The sequence below is a fragment of the Gymnoscopelus microlampas genome (assembly GCF_963454915.1).
Source record: "Gymnoscopelus microlampas genome assembly, chromosome: 5".
Classification (NCBI taxonomy): domain Eukaryota; kingdom Metazoa; phylum Chordata; class Actinopteri; order Myctophiformes; family Myctophidae; genus Gymnoscopelus; species Gymnoscopelus microlampas.
In genome coordinates this window covers 34,569,112-34,583,445 of record NC_139942.1, presented here as the reverse complement: position 1 = coordinate 34,583,445, position 14,334 = coordinate 34,569,112, and the positions used below count along the sequence as shown (strand labels likewise).

General features: G+C 38.8%; 1 protein-coding gene across 1 annotated transcript in view; it reads left to right on the top strand.

The window, feature by feature from the left end:
• Positions 1–1,507: 1,507 nt before the first annotated feature.
• The window catches only part of st18 (ST18 C2H2C-type zinc finger transcription factor), a gene marked incomplete at its 5' end in the record, with an annotated part of 46,356 nt that continues 33,529 nt past the window's right edge, over positions 1,508–14,334 (top strand). Inside the window, 2 exons of the mRNA XM_084056613.1 lie at positions 1,508–1,561; positions 2,596–2,770. Of these exons, the coding sequence (XP_083912739.1) occupies positions 1,508–1,561; positions 2,596–2,770 (229 nt within the window). The remainder of the gene's footprint in view (positions 1,562–2,595; positions 2,771–14,334) is intronic.

Here is a 14,334-nt window from a genome sequence, read left to right as displayed (position 1 = left end):
GATTCCTTAACCACAACAGTGGACACAGCTGCTCAAACCCATAGACAAGTAAACAAAGACTACAGTGAAGTTTTGTGAACACAAAAGGCAAATAGCATACCTAAAAAACATTCAGTGCTGGTGAGTTTATATTTTGATTTTTGAGTGTATAGTTGATGTTTAGGTAAGCATTGACTCAGTATACAAAACCCTGATCAGCATGATGCGTCTCTATGTTTTGGTAGGTGCAGATTGTACTGTTGGTACTGTAGTTAAGGTCATGTAAATGCTAAATTTCATTTCCCACACATTTGGATGGCTGATCTCCCTCTGCTAGCCACATAGCATATTTGTTATCTTAGCATGTGTGCTAAAAGCAAGTAAGTAAGAGCCATATTTGATTTCTGTTATTTTACTAAGAATGTTTTGCCCTAGTATTTCTTTATGCTGAAAGTGTGTACACTAAGTTTAGACACATTTTCTTCTCATGTTAATATTAGGCTTTATTTAAATAATTAGAGGTAGGTTTACAGCATAGCCTTTAGTAACTGTTACTTAATCATGCAGTGGGCTCAATAATGTTAGGTTTAATTTATTCTCCATCTTACAAAAGTAATGTGTAAAAGTAGCAGATCTACAAGCTCACAACGCCTTGTGATGCAACACAGTACGAATTAGCCTATAAATCAGGCTTTTACAGGCCAACAACAAAGTTTAGCACAGCATGTACTTATAGCCTAAATGTGACTATAGCCCACCACAGTGCTTCATTTTGGAACAAATTAGTGAAAATCTATGAATTTGCATGCTTTTGCAACAGGATATGCCATATTCTCCATTACAGCAGACAGTGGTTCTCAAAGTGGGGTCCGGGGACCCCCAGGGGTCCTTGAGGGGGTTCCAGGGGGTCCCCAGCAAAATCTACAAGGTTGCACAACGTTTTGTGAGCTTGTAGATCGGCTATTTTCGAACATTTTTTAAAAGATCTTGAAAATGTGGAATTTTAACACAAATCATCTCTTATTGGGGCCCCTGGCAAAACATCCTTTCAAATAGGGGTCCACAGCCAAATCTGGGGTTCCTTGACATGAAAATGTTTGGAAACCACTTCATTACAAACCACAGAATATCTTATACTGGGAGCTGAGGTAGTGGTCAAAACAAGCTGAAAAAAAAAAAAAAAAAAAAAACACCCAGTTGAAGTTGGATAGAAAGGGGGATTTTTTTTTTCCAAAGGAGGATAGTAGTTGCACAAAAGTAGTTCTGTTGCCTATGAGTGTGGTGTCAGTCAGTCCCAGTCCCCGTGGCCCTCACCGTGCACTGTGCACTGTGCACGCCTGCCTGATGGGAAACTGACTGTAGATCAGGACATGGCCTCGTTTGTTCACGGCCTCCCCTCTCTGAAAAGAGTTATGCTGTCTGTTTTGAATGGACAGCGTTTTTCTTTGTGTGCTCGATCAAAACAGAGGGCAAAGTTAGTCAGCAAGTTGCATAGCTTCTGCATTCTAATTCTTCAAGCCTCTTTTGTATGAAGTTTGACACAATGTTTTACACTGTGTTTGACCTGAATGGGATGCTAGAGGTAGGAGTGATTTTTTTTCCAGCCCCAAATACAAAATAGAAAGAGGTAGAATGCATTTAAACATTCTGATATTGCTGCTATTAGCTGTAGAACTATACTACTAGTGAAAATGTCAATCAATGAGGTAGAAAGACTACTACAATAAACACAATGATATACAGCTAGAATTGCTAAAATATTTATATGCTTTTATCTGATCTGTATCCTAACCACAAGGTATTTGACTGTGAATCCCTGGCACTTTTGATATTACCTGAAGGCAAATGGTATAGATTTATACAAGTTATTTACAACAACAGCCAAGCCATTCCTCTGGAAACTAGGCTGCAGATCAAAGGATTGTTTTGATCTCTACTTAGCATATTTGTTTAACCTAGCCAGTGATTCTGAAAGTGCACAAGCTTTTCGGTGATATGCAGAGCACCCTTTATCCGTCTTTTTCTTCTGTTAGCTCTGGATTTAAGTACTTTCTGTATTTAGGAGACAACTGGATTTGCCAGCTTTTGAAATTTAGTTGCTCACTGCTAGCAGTCTTGGCACTCAGAAATAGATAACTAGGTATGTTCTACTGCTAATCCCGATCGGCCTTATAATAGTATTTGTGGACTGTACAGTACTCAATTAGGTCATAATGTGCTATTTTTATTCCCTTTAAGTTGGATTAAATGTGAAAACATGTTTGTTGTTGTTTTTTCTTGTTTAGTTTTTTAGTTTCCATCTAGTGTTTAATGTATGTTCTTTGAAAACTATTGTTTTATTCAGTTTCAATCAGTAACTTTCCACACAGGATTGTAAAATGTCAGGAGAAAAACTATGTCCAAGCTCTCTCTCTCTCTCTCTCTCTCGCAAAAAAAAGATGCCAGGGCAATCAGGACATTTTCTGGAATGCTTAAGAGAATGCATACAATGCCCTAATTCTCTCTTACTTTGGTTTGGGGAAAGATGAGCCCAGGTTTACTGGGAGCCAAAAAAGGGGGCAGATGGCTCACAAGAGGGATAAACCTGGGAAGTCATGCTGTAAATGTGTTTTACAGAAAACAATGAAAGGAGCAGACAAAGCGATTGTGGCAAAGTCCTTTGGAAAATGGAAAAGCAGCTCTCTAAGGTCCAGGACCATGGAGAAGCCGGATGAGCTGTCCGAGGAGAGCAAGGAGGAGAGCCTTTCCAACTGCACCTGTGAAACCCCACAACAAGGCAAGAAACCAGTCGGTTTAAGTACCTCATTTTCTTACTTCATATCCACACATACTCCTATGTCTCTCAGCCTATTTTTCTTGTGGCAATTTTTAATTATTACTGTGGTGACTTGTTTTTCGATTTGACTCTCTGGCCTGCCATATCCGGTGAACAAACAAACCACATTGTTGGGCTGGAGAATTCCTTTTGAGGGAAAGTGTGTCTCCAATGATACAGCGTTGCCAGAAAAAGACAAAGCAAAAAATAGCAAACACAAAAACAGTCACAGGTGCATGAGAGAAAGAGAGAACCCAGTGAATGGTCACTGCGGACCCCAGGAGGTCTTTCAGTGTAAGCCAGTGCGGTGGGTGGACTTCTGACAAGGACATTGGTTCGCAGCCAGGTGGAGTGTGTAACTGAGAATGCTCCTGTTTATTCTTTTCACATGCTAATGTGGCTCCTATGTGACTTTAATGCTGCAAAACTTTTTTCCTGGAGTTTTCGTTTTTTTTCCCCCTTCAATACGAAGTTTTAGTTTTTATTTCCTTGATGATTGTTGTGTGAACTCCTGAACTCTTCACTGTAAGTTGGCGATTGTGTCAGGAATGGGTTTATTCTGAATATTTCACAGAGAAAGATTTTCTTCAGTGGGATAAATAGCAGCTATGGGTAATTAGTTACTGTATAGTGGAGGTTAACTATTCTAACGACACCATTTTAAAATTATCCATCTAATAATACAAAATGCATTTGAAATTTGCTTTGGGACATTTTTATTTAGCCTAATATGTACCAGATATGAACAACATTACAGAGTAGATATACTGTAACTTTCCAGCATATTAAATCAGGATGTAATATCCTAAATAGATAGATGCATTATCTTTCAAATCCTGGACAAAGGCACCCCTATGTGGACACAATAAGAACAGAGGGCTGTTTGAAATGGATTGGTTCTAGTTTTCAATATGTGCTAAATGTATAATGGTTAATTATTACCATTACAGTACACACGCTTTAAAACAGGACCTTCATTATAAATTCAGTTGCAAGTTTAGAGTCAGTTCAGTTTCTGAAAAGGCCAGTATGGCTCCACACTATGTGCTATTCTATACCTTGTGGGGCAAAGTCTGTAAATAGCATCAAAGGCATTGCCATCTGTACTTCTAGAAATCTCTTCTGCATAACCATTAAAACAAGCTGTCTCAGAGGACAGCATACGTATTTTAGCCTCAACCCTGAATTACTGTGTGTTCAGTATAATTATAAGGGAGGAGTGTTGCCAGGCTAGAATGCAGAATGCCAGGTGCACACTCCCATAGTCTCCCATTATGAGCAACTCAGAGCATTAACGGCAGTATCAACGTGCCATATCCAGCTATCACTTTACTCTGCCTGTTAATGGTGAAACTCATCAATCAGTCATTGGTTTGCTGAAATAGGCAGACGAAAAGGCAAAAAGTGCAACACTGTGTAGTTTGAAGTGTTCTGTTTTCCTAAGCCTGCTTAGGTTATGTGACTGAGCCATGCTGCGGTGTGAAATTTTATCCCGATACTGGCACTGTATCCTTGTGAGGGAGTCTTGTAAAATGGGTTTACTTAGCGCTTTTGCTGGCATTTTCCGAAGATAGCAAATGCACAAACACTGCCCATGCTCGGATTAGCTGTTCAACAAAATGATGTAACTCTTTGTCTTTCTTGTGTGGCATAGGTTCCTCTGCTTGAGTTTAGTGGTCATCCAAAAGTGCGTGGATGGACACATCAGAAAGCTGATCATGATAATCCATAGCTACATCAGATGATGTTATTCTATCCATTTGTAACTCAGAGAGTGTAAAGATGTAACCAGGTCCATTTGGTTACATTAAATGTACACTGAGGAATTTACTGTGTATCAGCCTTGGTTAATGTCTAAGAATTAACATTGTAAACTGCTCGGAAGGAACTATTCATTCCACAATTGCCCTGTGTCACTAGAATTCACAGATGTGGTCCCGGACGGCATCTAATTTATCCAAATTCTTTAGTTTGTCATGTTAGAGATTTTACTTTGAAAGAGATTTGTTGTCTGTTGGATGACCTTTCCCAATATTGAGATGCCTCTCTAAATTACATGTGATACATGCTGCAGGTGTGATAGATATTTTAGCGCCCTGATGTACAGTATGTCGTGCCAAGTGCACAGATAACTCATGAATTCACACCTGAGGACATGTGTATGTGTATATGTATATATATATATATATATATATATATATATATATATATATATATATATATATATATATATATATATATATATATATATATATATATATATATATATATATATATATATATGTGTGTATATATATATATATATATATATATATATATATATATATATATATATATATATATATATATATATATAATATCAAGGTGTGTAAAGGCAACACATTCATGACACATTCTTTGTCATAGATCAGAGAACATCTCCATGGAAAATAACTTATTTACATTTTAATTACTACCATTACTTGTGTATTTTTTTTTACGTGGCCATAGCAAGCCCAATTCCTCCCTTACACTAGAAAGAAGCAACATTACTGTTTTTTCCCCCCACTGGAGGTTTAGATGCTTGTTTATCACTTTTAAATACCATCATCTTTGCTGAAATCCCCTCTCAAAAGAACCTTTCACTTGCTGGAATAAATTCAAATTAAAATTTAAATCCCTCTTTGCATTTCTTCAGCGTCTTTTAAAATAGCTGCCTCCTTTTAGAAAGCTGTTTATGTAGTGATCTGTTCATAATCCAGTTTGTTTCTCAACAGCGAAAAACACAGAAATCGTATTATCACTATCTTGGAGAGATGATGCGAGAAATCAGAAAGTATAAACGTCAGGATCTGTGGAAGTTAGCAAAGTTATACATCAGAAGAATGTGGCAAAAGTCTTTACACTAAAGTAGTGTGAACATTACCATTTGACTTGCAAATGTACTGTATACAGCACTTTGGGCTCATAAACATAACTTTAATGCAATTACAAAAAAAGACAATTGCTGCTCCTTCAACGAATACCCCCAAAATTCCCTTATTTTCCCAGGTTATAAATTCCTCGATGTCATATGGATATGTTTTCATACCTGTGCCATGTTATTCTTGTATGTGATGCACAGCTTTAAAATAAGAATGTGAAAATTAATCTTTGCACAGTGGCTGACAGGTTATGTAGATCTCTGTAAACAACCTTTTTTCTGAATCTCATGAGGTGCTCACCTTCCAAGAGAAAAACAATATCTAATCAGAAATTTTATAAATATAAACAGAAACAGCTGATATTTATAGCGACGCCTTTTGATAACAATCCAGTCCAAATGTAAAATGACGCAGAAGAGGCTATAGGGAAATTTAATATACTCAAGCTAGATTGGATTTATTGTTAGGAAACAAATTATAATTGTGTCTCCAGAAAGTTAACCAAGATCTAAACAAAAGGAAATCAATGGCCAACCCCCATTAATCACTCAAAGCTAGCTACTTGTGGTGAAGAAACTTCATAATCAATTTCTTTGTTTTGCTCAAAGGGCATTTGCATTTTGGTTCGTGTCAGCAAGCTTTGTGTACTTGGTGCAATCAAAAATATTGCAAGCCATCCACAGTAATAGGAGTTTTTTTTTGTGCATATCTTTGAATAGTCATAATGACGCTGGCTTGTCATACAAAGTGTGCTACAAAGATTTGAAAACAAGCACACATTAAACTTTTCTGACACTTTGTCTCCTAAAGATGTTTCCTATATTTAATGATTATTATTTTAGTGATAAACCATATACCACATAGGCTAGTTAAGTGCTGCTGCCCTGCTAAAGATGTTAAAACTGAGTTACTGATGAAAACCATAAAAAAATATATTTCAAAAGTCTAGACATTCTCATAAAATTCCTAATGTTATTAACAAAGCCACTATACACACCTGTTACCATTGTTTAGACGTTGGTGTTTGGCTGCATCTAACGTACAATTTAGTCATTAGGCGCACCTCTTTCATTGTCTGCTTGTCTGTCTGACTTGAAGATATGAGAAAAGACCCCCAGAGACCCCCAGATCAGGACCTGACCTCTTGATGGCCGTAAAATAATGATGAGCCCAAGTCCAACAAGGGCAGACTCTTGACTTATTAAACAATATTTATAGCATTGCTGTCTAAAGATTCAGCCATTTGATACTTAAATAACAAATGTTGCCCATTAATTACCAGTGCATTTGGGTGATGGTAAAGGCATTATATGATGAACTTGTCTCTAATAATGACAAGTGGATGCAGGTTTAGTCTTAAAGTCTGAATAATTCAGCATTTTGTACTTGATGAATGTGATTCAGTCACATCCAGGGAATCAAGATAATGGTAACGTTAACAGTTTATTGTCACATCACAGGTTTACAGGTGTCATTTGTTTTTGTGCAAGCTTCATCATTTTGTTGTTTTCCAGGAAAGATTTTTTTTTCCCAAAGACATCTACATAAATAAGCATTGCATAATAAGCAGCCATTTATGTACATGAGGTTAGACATACGGTGCAAAAGCGCAGCAACACATCGGCATAGGGCCACATAGCAGCAGGTATGTACTGTACATGACGTTAGAAGGTCCAAAAAGTAGCAGTATTGATTGATTAAATATTTTATTGGACAGAAATGAAAAACAGCATTAGAGTACAGTCAAACACTTGGTCTAAAAGGATTACACAAAAAAAAAGTCCTGTTTCCATTGGGGTCCTATGTATACAATTCATCAACATATAGAAAATAACACCAAAATTCAATATCATCACAAATATAAAACACTATATGTACAGAGTAGAGGGAAAAAGGGGGGGGGGGGGGGGGTAAAGAGGGGGGTGGGGGGTGATCGCCTGTCTAAAGGGAGAAGTGTATACCTTCCCCTTTAGCCTCCTGAAAGGTGAATTTTCAGACCTGTTTTAAAGGAAGCCAGTGAAGCACATTTTTTTAAGGGATGGGGTACAATGGCAGGTCCATATAAGAAGGTATAGCCTGCATAAGGCAAAAACTTCACAGGCATTTCTATGGCACCTCTACCCAAAGCACTTTAGTGCTTCTGGGGGGGTCTAAAGATTTTGAGATGGGGGTCCGTGGCCAAATGCATATCTAAATTCTAACAGTATGTTGCTATATGCAGTGGTGCTCCAACTCTTCCATGTCAAGGACCCCCAAAATGATATGCATTTGGCCGCGGACCCCCATCTCAAAACATGTTGTTCCAGGGACCCCCAGAAGCACAGATTGGAGTGTTCGGAATGTTCGCTTTAAAACATATATATATATTACATTTTTCAAAAAATAGCAGATCTACAAGCTCATAGCTATGAGCTTGTATATCTGCTATTTTTGAATAGCCAAAGAAATCTTAAAATTACACAGATGCGTTCCCGGTCTTAATGGATTAAGGGATGATATTTGATGACTTTAGAACAGTGGTTCTCAAAGTGGGGTCCAGGGACCCCCAGGGGTCCCCAGCAAAAATCTTTTTGCATCAAAATCAGTTTAACCACTTTAACCCTATACTTTGGCTATTCAGAAATAGCAGATCTACAAGCTCACAACGCGTCAATATGCGATTGTGTTGTGAGCTTGTTGATCTGCTATTTTAGAAAAATCTCGAAAAGTTGGAATAATTTAGAATTTATTTATGGTGGTCCCTGGCACAACCTTTTTCAGATGGGGGCCCGCGACCAAATGCATATCAATTTGGGGGTCCTTGAAGTTAAATGTTTGAGAGCCACAGCTTTAATGTAGTCTCACGTTGCCAGACAGACGGATCGCAGCCTAAAGATACTGTCTGATGACATCTACATTCAGTGTTGCTAAAACTAGGTGAAAACAATGCAGAACTTATAAACAACAACAACAGCAACAACAACTATATTGAAGAACCAATCCAAAGTCTCAATCCGGGAACGCATTTTAGATTTATTTTTGCTATAACCATTATTTTATACTTTGGGCTATTCAAAAATAGCACTGCCATTTTTTAGGAAAATCGTGAAAATGTGTGACCATTTTTAACTCAAATCTTATGTTGCTATAATATCAGTGGTTCTCAAACTTTTTGTCAAGGACTCCCAAAATTACATGTATTTGTCTGCGGACCCCCCCCCATCTCAAAATGTTTTGTTCCAGGGACCCCCAGAAGCAAAGATTTGAGTTAAAAATGTATTATATTCAAAGATTTGCACACATTTTAACGATTTATTCCCCTCAAAAATAGCAGATCTACTAGCTCATAGCCGTGCTATGAGCTTTTATATCTGCTATTTTTGAAAAGCCAAAGAAATCTAAAATGACACAGACACCTATTTGAAAATAGCTGCTGTTCTAGCAACAGTGGAGATCTCCGATTGTGTGACTGGCAACGCAAGACTACCGTAAATGTAACAAAGACCCTATAGCTCCAAAGATTCACTTCAAGTTAGACACTGAATATTCTATTCTAACTTATATTGTTGTCCACAACATTGGTTCTCAAAGTGGGGTCCGGGGACCCCCAGGGGTCCTTGAGGGAGTTCCAGGGGGTCCCCAGCTAAATGATAGATTAGGCACCAAATGGACCCTTATGGGTCTGTAACTCTGAGAGTGTACAAATGGAACCAAATGGACCCGTTAGGGTCCATTTGGTTCCATTTGTACACCTGCATTTGTACACTCTCAGAGTTAAATTGACATAGATTTTACAATAGAAATTGCGGTCCAAGTGATAGAAATGCCATTAAATGGGGGTCTGTAGCCCTAATGCATGTCAAACTAGGGGTCCTTGAAATTAAAATGCTTGAGAATCACTGCTAGAGCTGTAAAAAAAAATGTCTCTTATGGGGGTCCCTTGCATATCTTTTGAAATGGGGGTCCGCGGGCTAATAAGTGTCAATTTGGGGGTCCTTGACATGAAAAAGTTTGAGAACCACTGGTCCACAAAACATTGAAATAGTACTGACGGCCACCGTAAAAGGTTGCGATGGAGCAGTTTAGTCTGCCTTTTAGAATATATTGTAAAGCTGCCCATGGTCACACACAGATCACACCAGAGGGGATTCAGGGGAAGTGATCTAATCATTTCTTTAACCTATTCAATCCGGCAACGCATACTGTGTCATTTTAGATTTTTAGCTATAACCATTATTTTATTTAAAATAGCAGATATACAGGCTCATGAGCTCACAGGCTTGTAGATCTGCTCATCTCTTTTTAAAATCGTGAAGATTTGTGCAAATCTGTGCAAATCTTTGAATATATATGTTTTTTAAAGTGAACATTTGTAACTCAAAAACTTTGCTTCTGGGGGTTCAACAAATGTCTTCTAAATCCTAACAGTTTTTTTTTTTGTTTTTTTTACTTATGTTGCTATAATATCAGTGGTTCTCAAACTTTTTTCATGTCAAGGACCCCCAAAATGATATGTATTGGTCCGCGGACACCCCCCCCCCCCATCTCAAAATATTTTGTTCCAGATTTGCACACATTTTCACAAAAAAAATAAAGTAGATAGCAGATCTACAAGCTCACGTCTCTCATAACGCGGCACTCGGTGCCGCGCTATGAGCTTGTATATCTGCTATTTTTGAATAGCCAAAGAAATCTAAAATGACACTGATGCGTTCCCGGATTGAATGGGTTAAATGAGACACAGTGACATGCAGTGAAGATAATTATCCCTATGAAAAATGTACTGTATTTCCAAAGTAATATCCCCTGTCTGTTGACATCAACATAAAGATAGTATTGCGTCCTGGAGCCATATCAACAACATGCACTTAGGTTTGGATACTCATATTTGCATATGCAAATTGATTTTTAAAAATTAATTAGTCCTTTTATGTGACTTTCTCTGATGAACAAGCCATCAAGTGGTTTTACAGTGGCAGACGGATAGGATTGCACTATCACCAAGGAAAGGCATTTGGGATTTTAGAACAATGTTGTAGCATTTTAGTTCAAATCAACATAGTTTCATGTACTGTATATATTTCATATTCAATGGCATGTTCTGAACATGCATTATTATTTGGCTGTGCTGGCTGCCATCTGAAATTAGCCATGCTGCTTTGTTGGAACTGGGGGTTGGGGATGGGAGTGGGGGAGGGGCTGGTGAAAGTTATATCGGTGACATTTTGATCTTACCGTGCATTAGAAGAATTCAGGCAAACATATTTGTGTAGGTTTCACAGGAGTAAGGTATGGTGCTCAAAACAATGGGGTGAGGTGACATTTCACTTTGCTTACATAATTTGCAGCAGAATGCAAAAAAGCTTTTAGACACACAGACGTGACCCATTGTAATACCCTTCTAAATGCAATCAAACACTTTCTACAAATATGAACAGGACTTTTTAAACGTGAACCCTTGTTTGACATGTAATTTTATACAACCCACTCCTCGTGCTTTTCTCCATCAGCTCTCTCTAGTTATGCCCACATTTTCTGTTGATGAAATAGTTTGACAAATCAGTAGTTTATTTTCCGAGCTAGCCACGAATGAAACTATTGTTACAGATTTCCACAGATGTGAGGGCCAAAATGCAGGATTATTACATGTTTTCAACAACAAAATAGTCTCTTTCACTTATGGTTCGTCAAGGTAGCTTTTCATGAGCTGTTCCTCTTGTAGTGTTGTAATAATGTCTATTTTACAACATGAAACGAGCACTGTTGTTGTAGCTTTACAGAGAGATTGTCTGCATCAGCAGAGAAAGAGCATGTTTTCATTATTTGATAAGAAGCTCAGATAGATGCTTCTTTACTTTCATATTTTCAGACCATTATCGAGCACAAAATGGTGAAAGGCAGGGAAAATGAAGCAGGACTAGTCCCTTTGTATGTCTCTTTCACTGTGTGTACCATGAATTGGCTCTTCAAGACAGTTACAAATTAGACTTTCAAATGAGGCATTAAACAAGGTGATGATCAACTGCCAAACCTTAAGTAATGATATGCTCCATCCTCAAGTCCCCAGCCTTGCATAACCAAATGCGCAGATGACAAAAAAAAAAAGCACTGAAAATACATTATTACACATTGTGTTCACACATCAGTCCCTGGAGAGCAGGGGACATAACCAAGAGATAAGCATGTTTGGGTGGCCCCTACCATCAGCTGGGGATGGCCTACGCTTGGATCTTGAGGAGGCCTCTTAAGCCGAATTTATACTTCGTCTTACGACAGCGTTGCTTGCAGAAAAGTACTGATTGTGAAAAATAAATAAAAAATGCTTTATGGGTATCACTTATTTTAAATCCTGAAGCCTCCCCCACCCCACCCCGTCCCCAACGCACCCGCTTGCCCCAGGCTCCACCCAGAAGTGTGGCTGCCTTTGTCATTGTAATCTGGCCCTGTTTGCTAAACGCTTCCACTGTTTACTCTCTGCTATGGGGGCTTGTATGAACAGGAGTCAGCAGGACGTGGGGTGACATCACTTCGGCTGGGGCTTTTATAAGCTGCATTATGTGATGTCTCGGGGCCCCTTTCTTCTTTCAATCTTCCCTCTCTCTATATCCAGGCCTGTCGAATGCATGAGCTAACTCAGGAGGCTAATATGGCCTACAGGGAGGAATTACACCTAATTACTTAAATAACTGCTAGGCAGCAGACCTTCCTTAGTCACCAAAAATCATTTCCAGGTCTCTGCCTTTTACTGATAGCCGGCGCTCTTGTGACAGAGAACCTTGGACAAAAGCTTCATATTCAAACAGTCCGGGAGAAATTAAACAGACTGACGGGTAATAACATTCAAAAAGGGAGGGAATAGAATTACCAGACAAGGTTCTCATATCACCTATTTTTTTGTTGTTGTTGCCGTAGAGATAAATTCGCAGACACTGAAACTGGTCTGTTGAGCCATTGTTATCATCCCTGGCCATCTGCTGCTAAGGAGTGACATTCCCTCTCATTTGCATGATGAGTGATGTATGGGGAGCTAGGGAGGGCATATGCACTAGTAGTCTCATGACAAAGCAAGACAAACTTCCTTAAATCCATAGAATAAAGATAGAAAAAGAAAACTATAAAGATGGAGTAAAGACAAAAATGCTAAGACAATTCACCTGTGTGTGTGTGTGTGTGTGTGTGTGTGTGTGTGTGTGTGTGTGTGTGTGTGTGTGTGTGTGTGTGTGTGTGTGTGTGTGTGTGTGTGTGTGTGTGTGTGTGTGTGTGTGTGTGTGTGTGTGTGTGTGTGTGTGTGTGTGTGTGTGTGTCTGAGCGCGAGCCTACATCAATCTGCAATGTCCGTGTCCAGGGCTTGTGTCTGTGCGAGTGTACACGCGCTGACGCGCATGAGTAGAAGCTAGTGCATGCATCTGCCTCCTTGTGCGCCTGTTTGTGTGTTTTGCGGATGTGGGAGTAGAATGAGGAGGAGGAGGGGGGGGTTGGTGGCTGTTGATGTGCAAATGTGCATCATGTTGAAGGGCTGTGAATGGGGAGGTGTGACGTAAAAAGGGACCCGAACGCAGGTGCTTATCTCCAGGCTGTCAAAGGCACAGTATGTCATATTCCTGGGGACTACCTTTCAAAGCTGCCGCACCAGCTCAGCTATCAAGAGACTGGGGAAAAATCAAACTTTTTGGATCACAGAAGTAGGTTTGTGTCAAAGTTATTTCATTTAATACATTGTCATGCTGGTCAGTATTTATTGTCAGTGATAGCAAGAGCGGACATGAGAAAGACAAGCATTTTAGCTTAGGCTGTCTGATGCTGCCATTTGAAATAGGGCTAAAAAAGGCATGCACGAGAGTGGGGAAGTTAACAGGCTTGTTCATTACTTTTATTCTCCCTCAAGTGCAGGACTTTCTGTATATTTTACCTGATACTGTGAGAAAGAAATTACACTGGCAATTGTGTTGTAGCATGACAGAATGTTATGTGACTATTATCTAGAAAATATATTATTATACAATTATTGTGCAGTGTATAAGAGTTAGCACAACAAATAATAATTGCTGGAACAATGAGTGCAGATTCTGTCCGGGTTTCACAGTGTTTGAAAAGAGATTAAATGGCTCAAACTGTTTGTTTTTTTTCTTTTTTAAATGCATGACCTATTTTTGATCACCCAGATAACATGAGATGCTATCTACCTAGATTAAATTCACAGCATTTGTGTGGAGTTTAAGCTTGTCTTAGATGAACACATGCTAGTATTGTGTATGGAGACAAAGCATTGTCAGGTTGTGGGTGGCTTTGACAGTGACAGCTGTACATACAGGTCCATTGAGCCTAATGCACTTAAACTTTGACTCTGTATTCCATTCTACGTAATACCACATCTGAACAGTGTGTGTCATATTTTATTGCATTTGGTCGTCGCTTCTTGTTTTTAATCTGCATGTTAACCATGGCAAAGTTTGAAAAGTATGTGTAAATCCTGTTGCACTGAATGTAATATCATAGTTAGGGAGTTCATAGGCGAGAGTGAGCAATTAAAGAGGCACAAATTTTACACTTAAAGTCACAGGGAGACATAGCACTCAGAGGTGTCCAGAGCAACCATTGATTTAGTTGGAGGGATGTTGACTGGAAAAGTTTATCATTTACTATCAACCTGCATTGCTC